Below are 24,230 nucleotides of genomic sequence, written 5' to 3'. Positions count from 1 at the left end.
ATGCATCATCGGTAGTGCCGTCACTTTTGAGATCACTTTCGATTTGGGGGGATATCCTTGCTGACGTTGATTCTGAGGAGGCTGATCTCTGGCTCACGTTTTCAATAAAGTCTGGCTTTAGAAGATACTCGCTTACCTCTGAATCCAACTGGCCTTTTGCATTTGGCACCGTAGGCGTGATCCCTTTTGAATCGTCATGATTCTCTACGTCATCTGAAAAATAATCAGGTACGGGCATTGCTGGTACCCGATCTGACCAGGCGTCATCCGGAGCGTTATCCGAAAAGTTGTGTGTCGTTCTATCTGGTTCATTGCTATTGGTCAAGATGGCGTCGTTTTCCGGTCCATTTTCATCATTTGTTAAATAGTTCTTGTGAATATCTCCGTCTCTGGCTGCTTTTTCTTCTTCTACACCAGCCTTGCGGAGGTCATTAGTCGTTGTGTACATTCCCGCTGCAGTTATGTTACAATAACCAAATTCATCTAGATTGTCATCGCTGTGCAACGACCGTGGGTGGACGTCATTGTCTTCCGTTGATACCGAAACCGAGTGTTCAACCTTCCCGGTGTTTTCATCCTCGCAAATATCGGGCATAAATGCTCGGTTTGCCACACCGTTGAGACCATTCTCGTGTATGTCCACATGCGTTGGATTCGTCCCTTTTCCACAATTACGCGACAACAGCGAGTCGTTCGTGTGGATTGACTTGTTGCTTCCGGTTTTAAAATCTTCTGCGTCGTTTAGTAATGCGCTCTTTTTGCTTTTGATGACGATTATAACAATGCAGAGAATCAGAGCGCCGACAATTATTGCCAATGGAATGAGGACACCGTAAAACACTTCCGGTGAAAATCCTTCGTGTACTGGATTCTGGGAGAAAGAAAAGAAAAAGAAAAAAAAGAAAATCAATATGAGATTATATAATCGATGCTTCTTATAATCAACATTTCATTTTAGATACAAATATATAAGCAATTTAATTCTCTCTCATTTTGCCTCTCTCTCTCTCTCTCTCTCTCTCTCTCTCTCTCTCTATATATATATATATATATATATATATATATATATAGAGAGAGAGAGAGAGAGAGAGAGATTGCGATATGCCTCCGTTCAATCTCGAAAGACAAACTGTAAAGTCAACTGCGCATGTAATTGTGAGGCAAGGGTTGCGCAATCCCCAACCACACCTATCCTGAATCGGCACTGTTTGAGTCCAGTGCTAGGACGACTGGAAACAATGGCGAGATAAGCGGAGAGCATATGCAGCACCTGGAAGTCCCAAATAGTCACCCATTTAGTACTGACCAGGTTAAACGTTGCTTAACTTCGATGATCAAGCGAGAACCGGTGTGTCAACGTATCGTATCATTCACAAGCACACGCACACACACACACACATATATATATATATATATAAAAAGGAACTTTGTGTGGCCGTGTGTGTGCGTGAGCTCGGCCCTTTTGAACTCGAAAACATCTAGGCCAATTTTTTTTGGCAGTGTTCTTAGATAGGTTTTGTATCAGAACGTCTTTGATTATTATCGATAATCAATAATCGATAATTGAAATAATCCGATGAAAGTAAGTACAGTCGATTTGGACCAAAGTTTAACACCTTACACAGTCTTAACTTTACAAGTGCATTTGAGAAGTTTTATTACCACACAAGCCGAAAGGTTCAACATAAAAAAACTAACCGTAGGTTCTTTGATATGACAGGAACACGCTCGAAATGTTTCTGTTTAGAGCTCAATTGAACCATGATACTTGACTTTTGCATTTTAAACTTTAATTCAAGCCATTGTATGAAAAATAATTTTATAAAATCAACAGTAGTTGTCTGTATTTTTGAGATGAGGTGTTTTCATTTATTGAGATTGTCGGACTGACTTCCTCATCTTGGTTGTTATAGTCACAACGTTCGATACAAAACACCTGATGAAGGCCGGAGGGCAAAACGGCCGAAACGTTGTGACTATAACAACCAAGATGAGGAAGTCAGTCCGACAATCTCCATAAATCAATAGTAGGTTCTCTGCAGTGCAATGTAGAATACAAAGCATCGTGGACTAAATCACTGTGAGAGGTATGTAAAGCTTCTTCACGATGCACCGTGATGGGTACCCAACTAGAGCAGGCAATCAATCGATTTGATAGAAAAATGGTCGATTTCACCGATTTCGATGACAATAAAAATATGGGAGAATGAAACATTCGATGATCATTATTCAATCCCGGGCAATGTCGCCCCCTGCTAGTATATATTAAATGAAAAGTAAATGAATTCAATAGGTTAATATAAGTTCATTTACATGTTCCAAGAAATCAAAAGAAGAACACCCAAGAATAGTGTACGATCGTTTCAGAGACGGCATCGTGTTTATTTATTTATAATCGCCTCATCAGCACGAGGGGAAGGGAGAGGAGGGTGGATATCAAAACAACGATCAATATGCAGCATTGAGGAGAATTAGATTCATCATCGAATCTATCGGTAATTTCGTGGATTTAGAGTCATTTTTGGGTTTTGTATATTTGAGTGGGGAAAAAAAAATCTATTTCTTATATTTATAACAACGTTATTAAGCCATCTTCGCTGATATGTGATAATAGCGAAAGCGTTGGTAATAGAATAAGTTTATGAGTCTGGATTCATCCGACAAGTATCGAAAAAAAAAAAATCCGATCTTAAAAATAGTCTTTCTTCTCGAAAGTATAAAAGTAAAAAACAAAGAATTTTTATCAGGGGGATATTTTACATTATACCGGTGTAACTTTGGCCGGTGTAACGTAAAATATTCCCTTGTAAAATTCTTCTTTTTTATATATAAGAAAAGAAAGACTATTTTTAAGATCGTCAAGCCCAAATATCAGCTGACATGATATTGTAAACAAACACAGAGGAAATTAGATGAACGACATTATCATTATTATTTTTGAAATTTTTTGCTAATTAGTCCGCTGGGCAAATTATTTCTCGTAATATATAATATTTAGTAGGGTATTGATTCTGTAATAATACATACGCAATTTACATAAATTAAAATATTATGTTTCAGCGTATGGTACGATCGAGCAACGCCGGGCATCCAGCTAGTATTAAATATTTGCCTAAAGGTTTTTTTTTAATCCATCTATAATATAAACCTCACTTGTCTGTTTAAATGTATGCATGTGCGTATGTATGTATGTATGTATGTATGTATCTCTGCCTAAAACTTTAGACAGAGGCAACGGGTTTTCACGAAATCGATATTGTTTTAAAACTCGACTCTTCGTACGACAAATATCGAAAAATTGGCTAAAAACATTAATTCCTTCATCCTCAACTGAGCACTTTCCTAAAGGAGGGGTCACTTTTTTCGCCGATATTTTCGAAAGTCATCCCCGCTTTTCGATTGACTAGACTTACACTTCCGGTTTGGCGATAGACGAAAACGGTAAAGATGTTACTTTTTTTTACGTTCCTTTCCTCCTTAGCGGTACGGGTTCGAGCCTGCCTGCTTACTAATGCTTTTTTTGTTTGTTTTTGAACAACACACACCTCCAAACACCCGGGCAACGCCAGGCACATAGGCTAGCATTTCCATAAAAGATATTAAATAACATGCCCCAATTTGCATAAAATATGTACATTGCAATATTAAAAAATATTTCACAAAACAAAATATTTTAAAATATTAAAGATTTTAATAAAATATTGCATATTTACCTAAAATATTTAAATAAGATATATATGTTTATATTAAACATTCAAATAAAGCATTAACAATATTTGCATGGCAAATTTTAATTGAATATTAAATAGGAGACTTGTTGTCACATCTTAGAAGATATAGAAGGTAAATTTAAATTATTTGAAAACCAGAAAATGCCAAGGAAAATTCTATTAAATAATAAAATCATTTTTTTTTTGTTTGAAACTTTCGGTGTTGACACACCTGTATCAAAGTTGCTTTTAGTGTTTTTTTTTTCTTTTTTTTAATTTTAGATGTTAAAAATCCTTGAGATTAAGTTATCATGAAGTGAAGAAAAAAACGTCTGTTCTTATTGACGATGGTAGTCAGTCTGAATTGATGATACGCCGGTTGGTGTGAATTTTAAATAGGAAACTTCTTGTCACATCTTAGAAGACATTTGGTAAGTAAATAAAAATTCTTTGAAAACCAGAAAATACCAAGGAAAAGAAAAAAACAAAAAACAAAAACAAAAAAACAAAAAACAAAAAAAAAGCAAAAAAACACACCAAAAAGCAACAATAATTGATAAACGTGTGTTAACACAGAAAATCTCAGACAAAAAAAAAATGATTTTATCATTTAATAAAATTTTCCTTGGCAATTTCTGGTTTTCAAATAAGTTTAAATATTGAATATTTACGTAAAACAATGAATGAATCATATACTATAAAATATTATAAAATATTATTGGGCGACTATGGATCATATATTATAAAATATTATAGGGCGACTACTACTACGCTCAGATGTAGGAGAAGGTGCTACTCCTTTTTCGGAATTACTCCACTTATCCTTGATCTCCACCTGACCAATTGTTTAGAAAGGTGGCATCAAGTACCATTGTTTGAGTTTTTACTATGACTCGACCGAAGATACTCTAGCCCATAAGCGAGCACTCTATTATGATCGAATTTAGATAAAATATTTAAACATTTAATAAAATATTAAAAAAGATCATTCAATATATCCATAAATAATTTAAAAAAAAACAATTAAATAAGATATTAAAATAAATTATTTTACAAATATTTAATAAAATATTTTTAAAAAGATCATTCAATATATCCATAAATAATTAAAAAAGACAATTAAATAAGATATTAAAATAAATTATTTTACAAATATTTAATAAAATATTTTTAAAAAGATCATTCAATATATCCATAAATAATAATAATAATAATAATAATAATAATAATAATAATAATAATAATAATAATAATAATAATAATAAATCAATTAAATAAAATATTAAAATAAAACATTTTAACAAATATTTAATAAAATATTTAACTAAAACATTTCAATTAACCATATTGGTAAAAGTGCAGATTAGTTAACACTTGATAACTCGTCCTCCCTCCAAATAAAACCACAACAGACACTAGCTGATATAAAATATATTAGAATGGAATTCTCTACCTAGCTCATATAAATATAACATTTATAACACTTTTATTTCATACTTTTATTTCTTTGAAATATGTCTTCTCTCGACAATCAGGAGTAGACAAATTAGCCGCCATTAATGTCCAGTATTGAAAAGTCAGATTTTTATAGACGAAAAAGTATGAAATAAAAAGTGTTATAAATGTTAAAATTATGCGAGTTAGATAGAGAATTTCATTGTAATAGTATATATATATATATATATATATATATATATATATATATATATATATATATATATATATATATATATATATATGTTGTTTTTTTTTGGGGGGGGTACAAGTTATTAGGAGTTCATTATTCTGGACATTTATCAAGATTTGAATAAAACATTTGAATAAAACATTTGAATAAAACAATGAAATAATTAAACAAATTCAAATAAAAAGAAAGCAGTCAATTCCACAACCAAGCAGAAAAAAATAATACAGAAAATTGCAAGCGAGGGAAAAAATGGAGAAAAAAAGCAGCAAAATAAAAAAAAGGAAGGAAGAAGTGAGTGAGATTTTATTAGATTAAACACAAGGCCGGGTGTTAAGTTAAAAAAAAAAAAACCCAGCGCATTATGATTAGCGTACTCTGTTCTACAAAAAATGTCCGAGCAGTCCCGTCAGCATTTCCCAGGCGACTAGCAGTAAACTAATCAAAGAGAAAGTAAAGACTGGGAATGTCGACTTCCTAGGACTGAACATAATCATACTTCAGACCGACAACAACAAAATCACTGACAGACAGATTGCCGAGGACGTATCATCAATAGGTAGAAACCGGAAGGTGGGAATAAGAAACCAAGTCAAAAATGGTTGTAAATATTTTTATACACACCATTTTTATTTTTAATAAAAAATTGACTTTTCTTAATTATCTTGCTTTTCTAAAAATGTTTTTTTTTAATGTGTTATTAAAATCTCTTTTGTGCGCGAATCAACCTTATTTTATCCTTAAAACGTTGCAAGTGAAATTCGTAAGTAGAGTGCGTGTATATTAGCGTGCTTGTTTTGTCAGTGAGGGAACATACGTAGTAAAAGTGTACAAGGGTTCTTTTTAGCAGTGCGTATATGCTGTCGCTATGTTTAGTAGTTCTTGTGTGTACTTTTGCTGTGTCCGTAGAGGGCTTTCATCTCCAAACTCCAAAATGACTAGGAAGGATGTGTTGTATGCTAGTGTGTTGTATTTGAAGAAAAAAAAAAAAAAAGAAAAAATAAAAAAAAAGAAAAAAAAAAAAAAAGAAAGAGAGAGAGAGAAAAATTCTATGTTTGGTTTTATATTAGGCGCGGAATTTCGGGAGTAAATATTTCTTGCGTTGTAATTGGTTCAAAGAAACATTGATTTGGGTTTTTGTCCAATCGTGAGTTGCTACGTAACCAACATTCAATGTTGCTGTTTTTAACACGTGCAAAAGGGTTGAGATCGTCTACTCTACTTTGAATGTGGCAATTAAAAGGTGTCTGTGTTTTTCAGTCACTTTTTTTTTCATGCAGTGAAATGTGAATTTATAAAAAAATTTTTTGTTCATTACTTTCTTGTTCATTCTTCCTTTGTTCCGGCATCAGCAGCAGCTCAAAACATCGTCGTAGAATCCCTTTCGATGAAACGCTATCAAGAGAGTCATTGCACGAAAAGACTCGCATTCAATCGAATTATATATTATCGACTTCAATCCTTTTGTTTGGCTTGCAAATTTTAAACATATAATCTAACTTTATATATATATATATATATATATATATATATATATATATATATATATATATATATATATATATATATATATATATATATATATACTAGCAGGCCGCCCGGCGTAACCCGGTTGTAAACTACGCATAAATATATTTAATTTATGCAGATTTCGCATTTATTATTATGAGAGCCAACCCTCTAACGATTGTTATATTGTACCCAATATATATATATATATATATATATATATATATATATATATATATATATATATATATATATATAAAACAAAAAAAAAAACAGAAAACAAACTGAGACATGTGTATGCCAGTATTGTTTTTTTTTATTTCTAAACAGTTCACTTCTTGTAAGTAAAATAGAAAATACTTGAGCTGAGATCGAAACCAAAATCTAATGACAGTGAGTCAAATACAATAACTATTAGGCCAGTTTACCACGATCTTTAAAACGTGTTTTCAAACCTACTTATTCTTAACACAAAGAAGCCGTCATATGTACAATTCGCGCATGCGTAGTCGTGAAACACTTGACAAACAGATAAAAATCCGATGACCTCCCCAAGTACCAATTCTTCGATTTTTACCCCTTAGCAGCCCCCTTTTCCGGATGAAACCCGATTAAAAAGTTTTCCACATGTCTGAATAACCTATATACCAAATTTCTAGTTTGTAGATCATAGATAGTTTAGCATATAGGTTGAGAGTTGTCTTCACATACACATACACAAACATATTTTCACTTATATATATATATATATATATATATATATATATATATATATATATATATTCGACCTTATAGAAAAAAACTTTTTTCTATAGCGTTTAATGGTTCAGAGTCGCCTAACGAAGTCTCATTGACTGAAATAGATGGCTGTTTGTAGCGACCAAATGTAACTTTTTACCTTCGAATAAATAATAAAAAAATATTTTGCTCTTGTTATCGAGCACTATCTAACAACCTCGTTGTATTTATTAGTCCCTACTTTTGAACATCTGAAGACTGGATATATATATATATATATATATATATATATATATATATATATATATATATATATATATATATATATATATACTCGGGTTTATTTTATATTCAAAAGTAATGGACTAATGAATTCAACGAGGTTGTTAGATAGTGCTCAATAAAAAGAGCTGATAATACTTGTTTATTGTTATATAAACATGCTCACATCCCGCTGCTACAAATAGCCACTTGTTTCAATCAAACAACAGATATCATCAGGCAGCGACTTGACTATTCAAAAGTTTAATTTATTCATTAAACTTTTGAATAGTCAAGTCGCTGCCTGATGATATCTGTTGTTTGATTGAAACAAGTGGCTATTTGTAGCAGCGGGATGTGAGCATGTTTATATAACAATAAACAAGTATATATATATATGTATATATATATATATATATATATATATATATATATATATATATATATATATTAGATTCCTAACACAGATTATTTCTTTATAGTGATGAAGACTTTGTGTATTGCTCCCCCAGTCGATACAAACACTTGCCACGGACAAAGCAAGCAGTAGACCTCAAATTCTAGATCAGAGTTTTCTTTCTCTGAGATGCATGCCTTAACGGAGACTAAGGGTGCATCTCTCACAGTGTCTTTTTCAGACGAGCCATCGATGTAACCCCCCCCCCAAAAAAAGAACAACAACAAAAAACAAAAAAAAAACTATATATTCTAGTAATCTCGTCTTCATTCATTAAAACAAGACCTAGTTTATATAAATATGGGTAAGCAAGAAACATGCTAGTAGAATAAAGACACAATATATATATATATATATATATATATATATATATATATATATATATATATATATATATATGTATATATATATATTCAAATGGTACGCTGTGTCCATATTATTTCTTTTAAATCTTTTTAAATACCCGGATGAGACCTAAGCATTCGGATAATATTTATTAATATATGTCTAATATCGATTATTTGAATTTAACAAATTAGAAAAAAAAAAAAAAAAAAGAAAGTAGAATTTCTTTTTTACGTAAAAATAATTACTATTAACAAATATGTCTTTTCTTCATTTTTTTTTAAATTGTAACAATTTAATACTTTTCGAAACAACAAATTATTTCCTTCTAATTAAAAAAAAATAATCGTCAACTACAAATCAATAAAACGAATGACACTTTTTTTTCTACGTTAATCTGTATAATATCTCTTTTGAAATAATAAATGTCGTAGGCAGTACTATTTAGAAAAGAAAAATGATATTTCTTTTTCGCAAAAACAATTCTCATTATGAACTAAATATTCTTGAAATAAATAAAACGAATATATTTTTTATTTATTTATTTTCAAATCGTAGCAATATAAATCATCCTAAAACAACAAATACTCCTTGTCTATTATCAACAAATACCCCCTGGTTATTTTTAGATAAACATTCTTGAAACCAATAAAACGAACGTCGCTTTTGTAAATGTATTTATTTAAAAAACGTACTGTTTAAAACGATGGGACAACAGAATTTGATTTCGGAACAATTTATTTTAAAATGGCTAACGTCGTCTTTCTTGTAACCTTAACGACATTAGATTAATGATCAATCACCATCGGAACATTTTTTAAATGCATGTGGAAGGTGATAACGTACGTACAAGCATTATTATATTGATCAATTCCTGTTTTTCATTGTCTCTCATTGGAAAAATCAATATTTTCAATAAACATCCGAAAATATCAATCGATGTTGAGTTTTTTTCTCAAGCCGTTTCTCTTTCTTCTTCTGTCGTATCTTCATAATTTTTGTACCCTGTTCACAAAAGGTATCTCCGGGTTCGTTAACCGCTTTGTAAGCATTTAAAACGGGTTCCTTAGATATGCTATCAACACCATTCGGCAAATCCACATTGACGCGGTAAGAGCCGCTTCGATGTTTGTCCATCTCGACTTTATTGTCAACCTGTTCTTTAACACTGTTTCTGTCTTTCGTCTCATCCTCTTTCTGGTCGGCATGCGACGAGAGGCAGACCAGAGAGGGCCGACTTACTGGGTTTATCGGATGGCAGGCTCTAAACACTGACTGACTATCAGACTCTGCAGACGAATACGCCACTGCATCTTCATCATCAAAAATAGCATCAAATACTTTAAGCGAGCGAAGCGTTTCACAGTCTGAATCAGACGGCTCGTACAATTCAGAAGAAATGACAGTTGCGCAGTCGGATCGGATTGAAACATCACCGATCTGCGATGAAGAATCCAGCGTAGCGCTGCTGGTTGGGGTTGATCGCGAATACAAAGAAGATGGTGTAGTATCGGTGGACTGACTTGAAACACAGTTATTTGCCTCCATATTCGCCTTACAATTCAAGGCATTCGGAAATGATTCTGTCATTGCTTTTATCTCTCTTCCTTTTCTTGGAATTTGTTCTTGGGTTAACCCGTTTTTCCCCTTGGCTGATGATTTATGAGGCACCTTGGTAAATTCTTGTAAAGAAGGTACCGTATATCGATGAACCACTTCATATTGATCAATACCATCAAATGAAATCGATTGCGGAAATTCGTTTTCTTTAAAACTAGCATTTCTCAAAACGGATGTTTTCATTTTACCACTGGAAGTGATCGGATTCTTGCCAGCGACCCCCATCGATGTTTCAACATCACGGAAGGGAATTGCTGCTGGTCGTGAGGTTTTAGCGATTCGGATGTTTGATTCTGCCCAAGGAATATCCACAATGAATTGCCCGCGCGAATTGACACGGCCGAAATGACAACGCGATGAGCCAGAAGAGGTTGAAGTGATCGAGGCACATGGTGAGGTTTGTTTTTCTTGCGTCCTTGCCAAGCAAGCAGCTGTGTAGTCTTCCATGGCTAAACGATGTTGCTGCAAAGCTGCGAGTGTCGTTTCCGGATCAGGCCAGACAACATCTGTTGAACCCAGGAAAATGTTTTCGGAAGATTGAAGACAATTCCCGTTTGTTGAATCGTCTTTTTCGGAAGAATATGACGAGCGAGAGGAATAGAAATCCACCATTTCAAATGCTGCGGGCAAAGAATTCCTGCGGATGGTTTTATTTTTATCTATCGCATTTTTTCCATCTTTGGAATTCATTTTGCTTTTCTTTTTTTCTGTTTCTCTCTGTTTTTTCAAAGTCGATGCCAAAATGAGTTCGAGTTTTGCGCGGATATTTAAATCTGATTCAAGACATGGTTGTAATGGCGTGTCCGGTTCGAGATAAACTGTTCCCTGGTCGCTTTCAGGTGACTCACCGCATTTCAGCGGATATGAAAAGTCCATGATACTCTCCGACATTTCTGTCGCAGGGTTGCTGATTAAAGTTATATACTTAACATTTACATATTGCGGATCATCTTCCTCGACACGACTTCCCTCTCCGGTCGACCCTGTGTTGATGATGGAAGATATATTCGTTTTCCGTTTGGGTAAAGGTGGTGGAGTCTTACGCGCTTGTAGCGCTGAATCTTCCAAACAAAGGCAATTCTTTTCACGTAGTGTTTCGGCAGACGATGAGGAAGCAGCTTGACTGGAATCGTTTGAAACGGGCTTTAAGGGAAGAAGCAGGTCAGTTGGCATTTGGTGCCGGACACTGTTTGGTTTTGATGGCACTTGTTCCAGCGGTTGACTGTGCGCGGCTTTCAACCTACGCGATTTCTCTAAAGAGCGCAATTTCTTTTCAAGACTTCGATACGCTCTTTCTGAATTTTGCGTTTGTTGCCGCCTTTTTCGATTTAAAATGGAATGTGAGTGGCGCCGTTCGCCATTGCCACCTCGTCTTGAGAGCTTCGTCGAACTCAAAAAACGCTCCCTTCCTTTATCCGTTCCATTATGAACCTGAGACAATTTGTTTAAAGTTCTTTTTTGTTTCTCATTTATGGAGAGAGAACTTCCTTGTATTTCTGCAGAGATATCAGTAGAATTCTTTAGAATCGTGTTCTGTCGAATCTGTTTATCCTGATGTTGTGTCGATTGTCTTCTTTCTTTCTTTATAAATTTGCGCGGTGGTTTCGTTGGAGTCGGGCGCTTTGGTTCGTTTCTACTAGGGGGTATCGGCGGTGCTCTTTCCGTAGGTATCTTCGGTCGTTCATTTTCCGATTGAGCAACATCCCGGATACTTCGTTGTTCTACGTCCACCTTTTCGTTTCCACTTTTATGACATTCACGACGCAGTGACGAAGTCCGGCATAACGATATTCGATCGGCGTTCGTTAATCCGACTGGATTGTACATTTCCATATCTCTTTGTTCCGATGAGATTCGGGACATTGGATATAAACTTGGAGATTCGCGCCTGACTGTTTGGAAATCAGACACGTATGTTTCTAAAGTGTCATTCGTCACGGTTTGACTTCTGTATCTACGTGAATCTGGCGAATACGATGTGTGAAAAGTTCTGAGATTCGATTTGGACGGAAATTTGTATCCTAGAAATATTTGTTCCGACTTCACACTTCGCCCCGTGGAGTCTCCACTGAACTGATCTCGTGCCCTGGAGCGTTCGCTGGATATTGGGAGGGCCAGAGACCTCAGTGATTTTGACATTGAACGATGCTGTTGCTGTCGGCTGTCCAAGGCGGTAGCCACTTGCTTTAGACAACATTTGACCGGATCATTGGCTGAAAAGTTCTTTCGCAAGAATGCACCACTGCTTCGACGGTTAGTCGATACCATTTCGTCACTGTCGTCGTGACGGACAATGGTCGTTAGCATGTCGGTACTATTTTCGGCTTCACTTCCGGTACAGTTGTTGCGTATCGGAAACACTTTGGTGGTAAGGTTAGGTCGGCTAAAATAATGTTTAGAACCAGGTAAGGGTTGATGGGTACGCCTTTTTTGACGAATCCAGAAGGCCAAACCAAAGAGAGAAAGCACAAAAGAGGCTGAAAGAAGCACCCCTAATAGAGGGAGTAAGTCACCTACCGAAATGGGAGAGGAGTCGGTGGACTTCGTTGAAACGAAGATCGTTGAATTCTAAAAAGAGAAAAAAAAAATCTCTATTAATTCTTTTAAAAAATCCACACACACGCACGCACGCACGCACGCACACGCGCACGCACGCACACACACACACACACACACACACACACACACACACACACACACACACACACACACACACACACACACACACACACACACACACGAATAGAATTACAAAGATAAATGCACATATTATCTTATTTTTATATTTAAATTTATACAAAACGGTGATACATTTTTACTAATGTTTGCCATTTCATGAAAAGTGCATATCTTTGAAAATCCATGACTTAAGAATTTCATGTTTCTATAATATTTCATGTTGATGAACCAATAAATGTAATTTATTCGATTTTATTTTTAGCTTCATTAATGATTTTTCAAATTTTAACGAAGTTTTTTTAATGCTGCAGCGTACACTTCGATTGTTTACACTTGTATTCCAGATTCTGTTTTGGTGTTATGTTAATTAATTAATCAGTTATCTCATTAGATAACTGATTAATTATTTAATTGGTTTGATCTGTTAAAAATATTTTATTATTGCAAAATGTTTCTTATATATATTTTTTATATTTTCAAATGTATGCTAATATATATATATATATATATATATATATATAAATATATATATATATATATATATATATATATATATATATATATATATATATATAATGTTAAATGTCCACGTATGCTTCTAGGATAGTGATTTAAAGATTATGAGGGTTTTTTCAAGCATGAAAAACGATGTTACTTTTTGTATTTAATATTTTTATTGTTATTTCTTATATTTCAAGCGGACTTCCGCTCTTGGTCACAAAAAAGTATCGAAATGAAAAAGAAAAAGAAAACTGTTGAAAGAACTGGAAATTTGTAGTGTTGACATCGTTCATTCTTAGCAATCATGTTCGAAAAAGTTCACATGGAATATTTTAACCGTTTGTGATTTTTGATCGTTTGTGAAGAAGATCGTATTTTTTAATTATTATTTTTTTTTAATTAGTGTTACATGATAAAAGGGTTGTCCCCTTTTCATGTAAGTAAAAAAATAGGGAATTAGTTAAATGTAAATATGAAATAGGATAGTCAAAGATTCGCACTTGCGAAGCTAGATTTGGAATTGAAAATTCCAATCATAAGTTAAAATAAATACAGAATGTTATTGAAATAAGGAATTGCAATTATTTAGCTTACATATCCGTATATGGAAAAGGAATGTAATAATGAAAGTTTTTTTCTGTTAAGGAATTTAATCGTAAATTGAAATTGTAAACATATTTTGTAAAAATGTTATTTGAAAAATAGGTTACTGAACTCAGGGTCATGTCAAGTTTGGCAACGTGACGCATGTCATCCAACGTGCTTTATGAGCATATGTTTAATCATGCGATGACGTGACGAGTTCTCAATATGGTAGAGTTTTTTAGATGCAGTCTGGGAGTTTGGGAGAAGAGTCGGAGAGAAGCAGAGAGGTTCAGGCCGATTCTCCGTTAGAATCAAGGCACCCTCTAGAAGTGAGAGAGTTTTATAAATAACCATGTAAAGAAACTTTGAATTCCTCAAGCGAAATAATGGACCGGTCATGAAATAAAGGACGTCACCATTTTTGTGTATCTGCGTCTTCTGTGTTCATCATTACAACGAGAAAGGTAACGTGTTTATATTATATGCACAACTGTCAAAACGTAAATGTCAAACGCGCTATCTCTCGGTCTATCTATCAAGATAAATCTCTTCTCATTGAATTGTTTCTCTTGTAGTAACATGTACCTGTCTATTATATATATATACAGAACTGTCTCTCTCTTTATATGTACTCTGTCTCTATATCTCACTAATGTCTCCATCTCTTACAACATGAACATCTTAAGACATATGAACACTTTTAAGACTCTCATAAATATGACCAACAAATAACATCAGTCCTCTTCTAATAAGAACAACAAAACATAGTCTCAGATTTGATACATCGAAAACAACACCCCCATGTAACATTAGTGTAGAAGCGCTGAATTTTTTTTTAAATGAAAGAAGCATATATAAACGAAAGGAGTATGGCGTCACTTTCGTCTAGTCGTGAATTAAGGTCATTAGAACATTAGCTTAATAAGCATTCCGTCACGAATGTCAATCTTATTTATTTCCTTACAAACATGACACTTATGATTACAGCTGGTGTATTAACTAAACAAAGTATAAAACTCGATTGTAGCGTATTGACTTAATTTCTATCCAGAAATTACTTTTTAATTGACATTAAAGACGATTGTCACGTTTTGGAAATGTGCTAGGAAACACACAGACAATTAATTGAAATTGTATAAAGACGTGAAAGGTTGCTACTTTGGTTTTATATTTACAAAGAAAATATCTACACTGTACGCCTTTCTATTTCGACTTGATGTCTACAAGGAATAGATCAGTAAACTAAGAGTTAGAAGTTAACGATTAAAAATTAAGGATTATGTTTCCAGACTCTTGTGGGAACATGATGAGAATTGGCAACCGGATGTTAACGCATCCACCATGAGAGACAAAATAAAAAATCGTCGTTTGCACATGGCTCCACGCATCGCTTCCGTTTGGGAAGAAAAAAATAAGATAACCACAAAATAATTATCAACCAATGGCAGAGCTCCCCGCCTAAAATAAACACCTCAAATATCACAGTCGCTGGGAGCCAGTTTGCCACTATAAAAACGAGGTATTTGAGGGAACCGGAAGGAGGGAACAGGAGATTTTCGCCCAGCTGCGTCAGTGAACGCACGGACATTCTCCCACCCGACCTAAAGAGATGAAGAAGGAAAAGAAATAAGGCACCAGTGAACTGAAGCCGACTACGCTCTCGTGTTATGGGCCAAACGCCTTCAATTCTAAACGATGCCTAATTCACACAAACCAAAGAAGAGAGAGGAGGAGAAAGAAGACGAAGATGCCGGGCTGCTAGCGCTGATGAAAGAAGAGACTCGCTTTCCAGTGACAAGCCAGGACACGCATCACCGACAGCAGGATGACCGGCCTACCCTAACCCTCTCCATCTCCAAAAGATAAGTTACATTTTACGAACATTCATTCCTTGTCAATTCATACATACCTACAAACAGTTTACGAACATTCATTCCTTGTCAATTCATACCAACAAACATTTTACGAACATTCATCTCCTTTGTTAATCCCCTTTTTATAAAACCTTGAGGCCATACTCTAAGCGCACATTCCTTTGGAACCAGTTGGGAGTGTCTTTCTTTGCTCTTGTACAGTGCAGTATTAGGTGTAGATAACATAACAAAGTAGATTCATGAGACGTAGTTTGCAATAGAAGTACATACAAAAGTAGGTTCATAGTACACCGATAACAAGCGAAAGAGACACCATACGAATGTAAAATGAAAGAAGAAAAACATTTTTAACGAACACAATATACGTGTATTAATTTACATATAACTGAGCTTTATTTTAGTCGAGTAAATTATTTAATGTTTAGAATTTGCGTTTTAAAAGTCGAGAACTTTATAGGACCAGCAACATACCGCAGTCAACAGTAATATATACTTTGTGTTTTTTACGTTTGAGAAAAAATATTCACATTTAGCATGTGTTTTTACGGTAGTCGGGAAGAAATAGCAATTTTTAATTAAATATATAGAGATTTATGAAGAATCAGAATCAGAGTCGATAATTGTATCGGAATCCTTACTTGTATCGTAATTGGGAAAAAATATCGAAATCGTCCCATCACTAGCTTTTGTCAACGTGTATAGGAGGTGTCAGTGTCTTCAGTAGGTATTATGCTTTTGTTAGTGCGTGAAGATGCGTGAACTTCTGTATCAGTGAGTTGAGAATGGTCATTCGGTTCCCATCATTCCGAACACAGCAGGGGAGCTGAGCACAGTATCGTGTTAACAGACCGACCTGTTTCTGTCTCATCACTGTGTATTGTGAATGGTAAAATTCTGACTATTTTATTGTTGCCCATCGGTTCAAGCAGTGAATTTGCTTTTGCGTGCCAAAAATGATTTGGAGCGTGCGGATGTATTTTAAGGACGTCACGAACCACTATTGTTGATTTTTTTTTTTCGTCATTATTTCATCCTAAGCCTTTGTAAAGTGTTTTTAAAAGGGTTTGAGGGACACATCAAAGGTTAGAGGTGAATCTAGAAGTCAACAACATCACCTGAATCCTGGACGATAATTTTTTTATTTTTTTTTTTGGTCACAATTCAGAGACCCATGCAGTGTAACTGATATAGCTCGTTATTTATCTTTACTCACACGGCGGGAAAATGCGACACAAGGGTCGGAAAGTGGGATTGAAAATCACCAGCAGAGAAAGTTTCTGGTAGCTCCATCAGTATCTCCAGGCAGGAACATATCAGTCGCTTAGCAAGTAAGATCTGTCAGTCAGATTGTCTGATAATAAAATATTTTTACAAATTGTTTACAGATTTTTAGCTAGTACTAACATGATGTATGACCGTCTTTCTAATTTTTTTTTTTGGTCCCCCGACAAAAGGAGGGTAAACCTGTAAATTCACCCTTATCCGTTCGTCTGTTCGCACTTTTCTCAATAGCTACTCCTTTGAATTTTTTTTTTAATTTTGCACAAACATTAAACATTATATGAGTAAAGAAGTAACAGAACGGATTTTCTGGGAAAACTCCGATTGCCCTCCTAGGGGTGCCTTTCAGGTTCAATGGCTAATATTGACACTTTTGTTCTTATTAAAAAAAATGATGCGTTGGATTTTATAAATTTTTCTGAAAAATTGTAACTGATTTTTTATATAATTTTGTTTGGCTATACTTCGCGATAACTCTTGGGTGTGCCCAGGGGCTCTTTTAGGGCTAATGAAAACAGTCCATTTTTGGGACTATTTTACTATATTTGTCCAAAATTTTCTTTGTATATCTATTTAGCAGTTTTGCATGGTGCTGAACTCAAATTTAAATATGTTAAGGCCTTGAGGATTTGAGGGGCTAAATGAGGAAGGAGGCAAATGATGGACTTAGTCATTTCTGTTTTTGCAAATTTATATAAGTTGAGGCCTAAAACTGCACCGTTTGTTCATTTTCATCAGGATTTGACGTCCCCTGGGGACTTTTGGAGGGGGGTTAAATGCTGAACTTAGTCATTTTTTTATGCCTCGTTCAGTGTGCACTCATTGGGGGGGGGCATACATTCTTCACTTGTTTTTATAAAAGTCAATCTTATCTCGAATTTTATAAATTATTTTATACATATAATAAAAAATGCATTTCTTTTGTTAATTATTTTTATAATTTCTTTTTTAAAACAACGACTTTTGTGTTAAAAATAAACTCATAAACATGGTTAAGCATTTTACTAATAAAATAGACATTAAATTTTTTCACATAAAAATACCGTTTTCATTTTAAGAATAAACCATAATATTCTGCAAATATATAAGCATTTGTGTGTACATATGTACTAGGGCCAAGTTGATTGGTTGGTTGGTTTTGTTTTACGGCATATCAACCCTTTTCGGATTATTTAATGCCGAATCCGAAGATTTTGAAGAAATTTTTTTCATAGAATATATTTGTTGTTTTCAAGTCGGTTTCTATTTAACCCATAGTTGGGACCCTAACAGGTACTGCCACTCTGGGTCAGAGTGGACTTGGGAGCAATGGTAATTAAAGGGTGGCTCCACACTCCCTAAAGCCCGAAAGCTGGGACCTCACCACTGGATATAGTTTAAGGTCATATCCAGGACCACTAGGGTCAAATACATACTTATAGCAAGTGAGCTACACAAACGTTTGTTTCTTTTTACTAAAAGAATTCGCCAGCTAACTGTTAGTCTAACGAATTCCTTCGATGGAATGAAACACTTGCGATAAATATATATTCTATTTCATTCACGTAATTATTTAGTGAAATGAGTGTCGACATTGCTCCTAAACATTTTATTTGCAGAAACACGTTTTGAAGAGAAACAATGGCGCCTGTGCAGATAAGGTACAGTGCTATTTTAAATAGTATTTTTAAATTAAATTAAACACAGGATTTTCTGTTCATTGATTTGTTAGATGAAAATGCAAAATAGTTACAAACCACTTTCCTCCCCCATGTTAAGAATAGGTTTCTAAATAATGGCACCGAAATAATAAAAGCAAGTCATGGTAAGTTACATCGTGCACTTGAAGCGACGAAACGAAAACTGTTGAAAAACACCTTTGCTATCTTTATGAACTTGAGCTACAGTTTTTTTATACTTGTTTATAAAGAGGATTAATTTGTTTCTTCAGCATAGCTTTCATTTACACACGCCTTTACACGTATATACGTCTATGAGAATTTTTTTTTTCATTAAAACATGGTTTAAATAAAAAAAAATCTCTGATAATGAATTAAACATGATTTAAATACAAATGACAGAAATTATATGGTTTGTATAGAAGACCAGTTTGTTGTTAATAAGCATACGTTATAAATAAAAAATCAAAATGTTCTTTGATACACCAGGAGCGCGTGGGAAAACTTTTTGGTTTAAAACTAAAACATATTTTACTTTTGTTCACATCAAACAAGCAATATTGCGCTGAAGCGTATTAGTACAATTAAAAGAAGAAGAAGAAGAAGAAGAAGAAGAAGAAGAAGAAGAAGAAATAATAATAATAATAATAATAATAATAATAATAATAATAATAATAATAATAATAATAATAATAATAATAATAAAAAAAAAAACAACGACAACAACAACAATAATAATAAACTCATTTAAATACTTATTTGGAAAATAAATAAATATTAATTTATCTTTAAAGATAAATATTTCTTTTAAAGAAAAAAATCAGATAAGGTTTTATCTTTCTTAAATTTTAAATCTTAATAATAACTTTTAAAAATATAAACATCTCTTACTTTACTGTATTTCCCCAGCAAGAAATTCTCTCTTTTAATTACACGTGTACAAATAGAAAATAATTCCTTGTCTGTAATAAATGAAAATGCAGTCACTTTTGGGCAATTTTCGTAAGTTCCCTTTGCAATTCGATACAACGGAAGGACTTCCGGTCGTATCTTTATTCCGTGACATCAGCAAGTTACGTGACTTGAGTTCAAGAACCCTATGTATTTACGTATGTCACGAATCAACAGGAAAAATGCAATTTCAGAAATGACCTAGACTTTGTTGACTGATCGGTTATCGGTCTTTTTTTAATTTTTTATTTTTTTTAATCTTTTTTATTTTTTTAATCTCTCACGCGTACACAAATGGTTTGATTCATGTTACTATTTCCCTTTTGGCTAAGATCAAAGTGTAGTATCTGTTCTTCAGATGCTGCGCTTCCATTTCTTGTTCTCTTTCGGTGGAGGAGAAATCCTTCACGACTGAGACAATTTTTATTTTTGTACCTTTTCTCCACGTTAAAAGACGACCCTGGTGTCTAACTCTGTCCCATGGGGAGGCATTGTAAATAGGTACTATTTCCCTTTTTTATTAAACCTTTCTTATAAACATCGACGTCCGGTTGGTTCTATCAACAGATTATAACTTGGGTTCACAGCGATGATTATGACAACGGCTGTAACATTTCCAATAACAAAAAAATCAATTTTTGTTTTAATACATGCATGTGGGGGTGTTTTTAACGTGCAGGTCTTTTATACGCTTTCCGCTTCTTTTCAAAGAAAAAAGAGGGAACAAGAGAGACGTTTGCTAAGAGTTTTCTTCAAGGTTTTATGGTTTTATTTGGAGTGAACTGACCTAGGAGATAGATAGATGGATAGATAGATAGATAGATAGATATAGAGCGAGAAAGAGAAATAGAGAGATAGAGAGATAGAGAGATAGATAGATAGATAGATAGAGAGAGAGAGAGAGAGAGTGAGAGAGAGAGAGAGAGAGTAATGTTCTTAGCTAATTATTTACTTCTTAATTTAACTTTCTAACTTAACCGAAAATGAGTTATTAGCACAGACAGAAGTAACATTTCGCCCCGATTAACATTTCTCTACATTATTGACCAACTGCCTCGGGCATCCCATGACAGACTCACATGATTCGATGTCTCATGACTGGCTTCCACAGACAGACTGATTGAAAACCCGTTTCTCTCAGCTTGAAAAACGTGACGTCATTCGTTGTATAATTTTGTTTTGTCCATCGTTTTAGCTGCTGTTCCCTGCCGCAACATTACCTCACCTTTTTGTTTTGCAGATTTGGGTTATGATCACATTCACTAAGTGTGACCCTTGTTAAAATCCACACTAGTTGATTAATCATTATTGACGTAGGGTCCCTAATATGTAACGCGACGACAACGATGATACGGATGTATAATAATCTATGCATCCATCAGTAAGTGGAAATATAACGTTTTCGCACACGCGGTTGGTTAATTATAGGGTTGGAATGCATATCATTGCCATAATATTTTAAAACTTTCAAAATCATATTCGAATTTCACGTAACCACGGTAAACATCGTGTGTCGAACCTGTTTCTTTTCATTATCCTCATTATTATATAAAAAATAAATAATTATACAGAATTCTCATGCGTCTATGGAGGAAAATTCAACTCCCAAAAAGGAGTGAACATCCACTCACACAAAATGGGATGTGCTACTCATTTAATATAAGTAGTAATATAAGTTCGTATAAGTAGCATTCTGTTATAACGAATAAGAAGTCGAAAAATCAAGGCCAGGACGCAAAGCACAGTGCCAAGAATATCCAAGCAATTGGATTAGTATGTGAGACTAAAAAATATTATCAACGGCTGGAAGAATGCGGTCATGTTATTTATCGTATTTGTATTGCAAATACAAATTGCGTATGTATGATACGACATAATCACGTTAACACACTGGGTCTCGTCAGATCACCGAAATTAAGCAACGTTGAGCCTGGCTAATGGGTGACCATTTGGGAATTCTAGGCGCTGTATGTGCTCTTCGCCTATCTCAGCATTGTTTCCAGTCGCCCTGAACATCCACTTGCCACTGGTATTCAACAATGTCGACTCAAGAGACGTATGGTTTGAGATTGCGCAACTCTTGCCACAAAAATCTCACGTACAGGCACCTTTACAGTGGGTATCCATAGTCTGTAGACATTCTTATTACTTAATGCATTGTATAGTGAAAAAAGGGGATCGACTAAAACATTATTCTCTCCTGATAACCCGACATTATCTGGAAGAAAAATGAAATACCCTACAAGTGAAAACAGCCGATAAACACGATTATATTCAAATCTATAATATAAGCTCTTCCAAACAACAATATATTCAGTTGGTCACTCGCTTCAGTTTCATGGCAAGTTTCTGTTATTGTTCCGATATCAAATATCATTCTAAAAAGTAAATAGTTTTGACACTGATATTTTTGTGTCGAGTGGAAATTCGAATATAATCTTGAAGAATTTAAATTGACGGGCAGAAAGTGATTGCTGTATAAAATTAAAGTTTTTAGACCAACATTGAGTTTCATGGTTAATTGAGTATTATCTTCCACGAATGTATGCATCAAGTATCGCGGTTCGACACACACTGCTGGCGGCAGTATCACCAACAAAGTTGCAGCGTGTATCAATGCGACGTGGCTCGAATAACACACCACCACTGGTGTTCCCTGTGACTACAAAAGTCAGCGACTGTCTAAAGTCGAAAACCTACCAGACTGTGGTGAGTCCCTTTGTTCTGTACAGCTCTGAATGCTTACCGACAACAAGGAAGGTGGGATGAAGAGTCGCCATTATAGAAAGCAAAATTCTTTGATGGATGTTTAGAATTGCATTGTTCGACAATGTCTACAATGAGCATATCCGAAGGCACTATGATACCAATTGTATAAGGAATGGCGGCTTAGATGATTTGGGCATAGGACGAGGACCAACAATGACATCATCGCGAAACTTGTCTTTGCATTAGGAGTCGCCAGGAATCGACTAAAAGGAAAGCCATTGGGTAGATGCATAGACGCCCTGCGCAAAGATTACTGTGAAAGCAGCCTTTACCTGCACCAAGTCTGTAATCGTAAAAGTCTTCAAGTCCAACGTAAACAAGTTCTTGATGAGCCGTTCCCTTTAAGTAATCCAATTTACCAAAATTCCACTACTAACGATTACTACATGTTCCCATTGACTACTGTACACTCTTTAACCCTTATCATCGAGTGGCCTCTAGGCCTTGATAAGTGGTGATGCCTATGTAAAAAAAAAACTTGAAAACGGCATAATCAATCACCAATGTTGAGCTTGGTCAATAACAGATGGGAATAACAGGTGATGTATATATAGGAGGACGTCGACGCCTCCCTGCACGAACTTCCAAATTTAACGTCGTTACCTCCCTTGAGAAGATGTACAAGCGACGTGAGACCGCTTGTGAAGTCCCATGAAACTTCCTCCTTCCGAGGAAGCCATTTCAACACGGTTAAGATGAGTTGCGGTTGCGGTTGGGTCAAGTGGAGACAAAAAATCCATCATTTTAGACCCCGCTATAGCTTAAGATGAACATATAAAAAAAAGAAGATTAATACATTTCATTTGTCTTCCTTAATCAAAGATGAATAATAATTTTTCTGAGGAGTTTGTGTTAGTTTTCCACTATTGAACAACAGAATTACAAATGAGAAATCTTAGCCCGACTAAATGAAAACACAACGCCAAGGAACTCAATCTATTAGGGTCTATCTTGTTTGGAGAGGCACACAAACTTATTGTCAGATCGCAGAATCTTCTGAGATGTTCAGAGAACCAACTTTCAGTGGCCTCCCCTCCCTGAACATCTGCCCAAAAATACATACGCACTTCTAGGATCACACCAAAAAATTATAATCGGACTCCAATCTATCAAAATTCCGGTGTGTAGGTCTCGTATACAGTTGGTCATTATTTTTTGTAAAATTTCAGTAAGTTATAGTCACCACAGGCATAACTAAATATCTGAAAATTCAGCATTTGGCGGGGGATTCCCTCCCCCCAATACTGAATTTTCAGATATTTAGTTATTTCTCAGCTGTGATTCCCGTTTAAAGAGACACGGACCTTCTCCATGTGGATAGATAAATACTTAGCATCAAAAATATTCCAATCAAAAATATTTCCCATTTTTGGTTGATTTCTATTTTCTTAGTAACCACCTCACTTGCAGCAAGTCTGTCATTTGCATAAACATATCGCATAGTGCATATTTACAATGTGTTTGCAATGTGTGTACAGTGTGTTTGTAAAGTATTTAGATGCTGAAACTCTTATTGACTTACTCGATCTAAAATCTTTATTATCAAAATGGCGACTGACGAATGTTTCAACTTCGATTGTTCTTCACCCTGTAAAATAAAATAAAAAA

General features: G+C 34.6%; 1 protein-coding gene across 4 annotated transcripts in view; it reads right to left on the bottom strand.

The window, feature by feature from the left end:
• LOC145243522 (uncharacterized) overlaps positions 1-24,230 on the bottom strand; it is a 226,898-nt gene that overhangs the window by 861 nt on the left and 201,807 nt on the right. For all 4 annotated transcript variants that reach the window (XM_080106488.1, XM_080106490.1, XM_080106491.1 and 1 more), the window contains 3 exons: positions 24,145-24,210; positions 12,842-12,892; positions 1-871 (listed from right to left, as the gene is read on the bottom strand). The exon at positions 1-871 is cut by the window's left edge and continues 861 nt beyond it. In XM_080106488.1, the coding sequence (XP_079962614.1) occupies positions 1-871; positions 12,842-12,892; positions 24,145-24,210 (988 nt within the window). The remainder of the gene's footprint in view (positions 872-12,841; positions 12,893-24,144; positions 24,211-24,230) is intronic.

The sequence above is a fragment of the Euprymna scolopes genome, chromosome 22 (assembly GCF_053919585.1).
Source record: "Euprymna scolopes isolate OS-2025 chromosome 22, ASM5391958v1, whole genome shotgun sequence".
Lineage (NCBI taxonomy): Eukaryota > Metazoa > Mollusca > Cephalopoda > Sepiida > Sepiolidae > Euprymna > Euprymna scolopes.
Note: the sequence above shows the minus strand (reverse complement) of the source record. Positions and strands in the feature narration are given on the sequence as shown.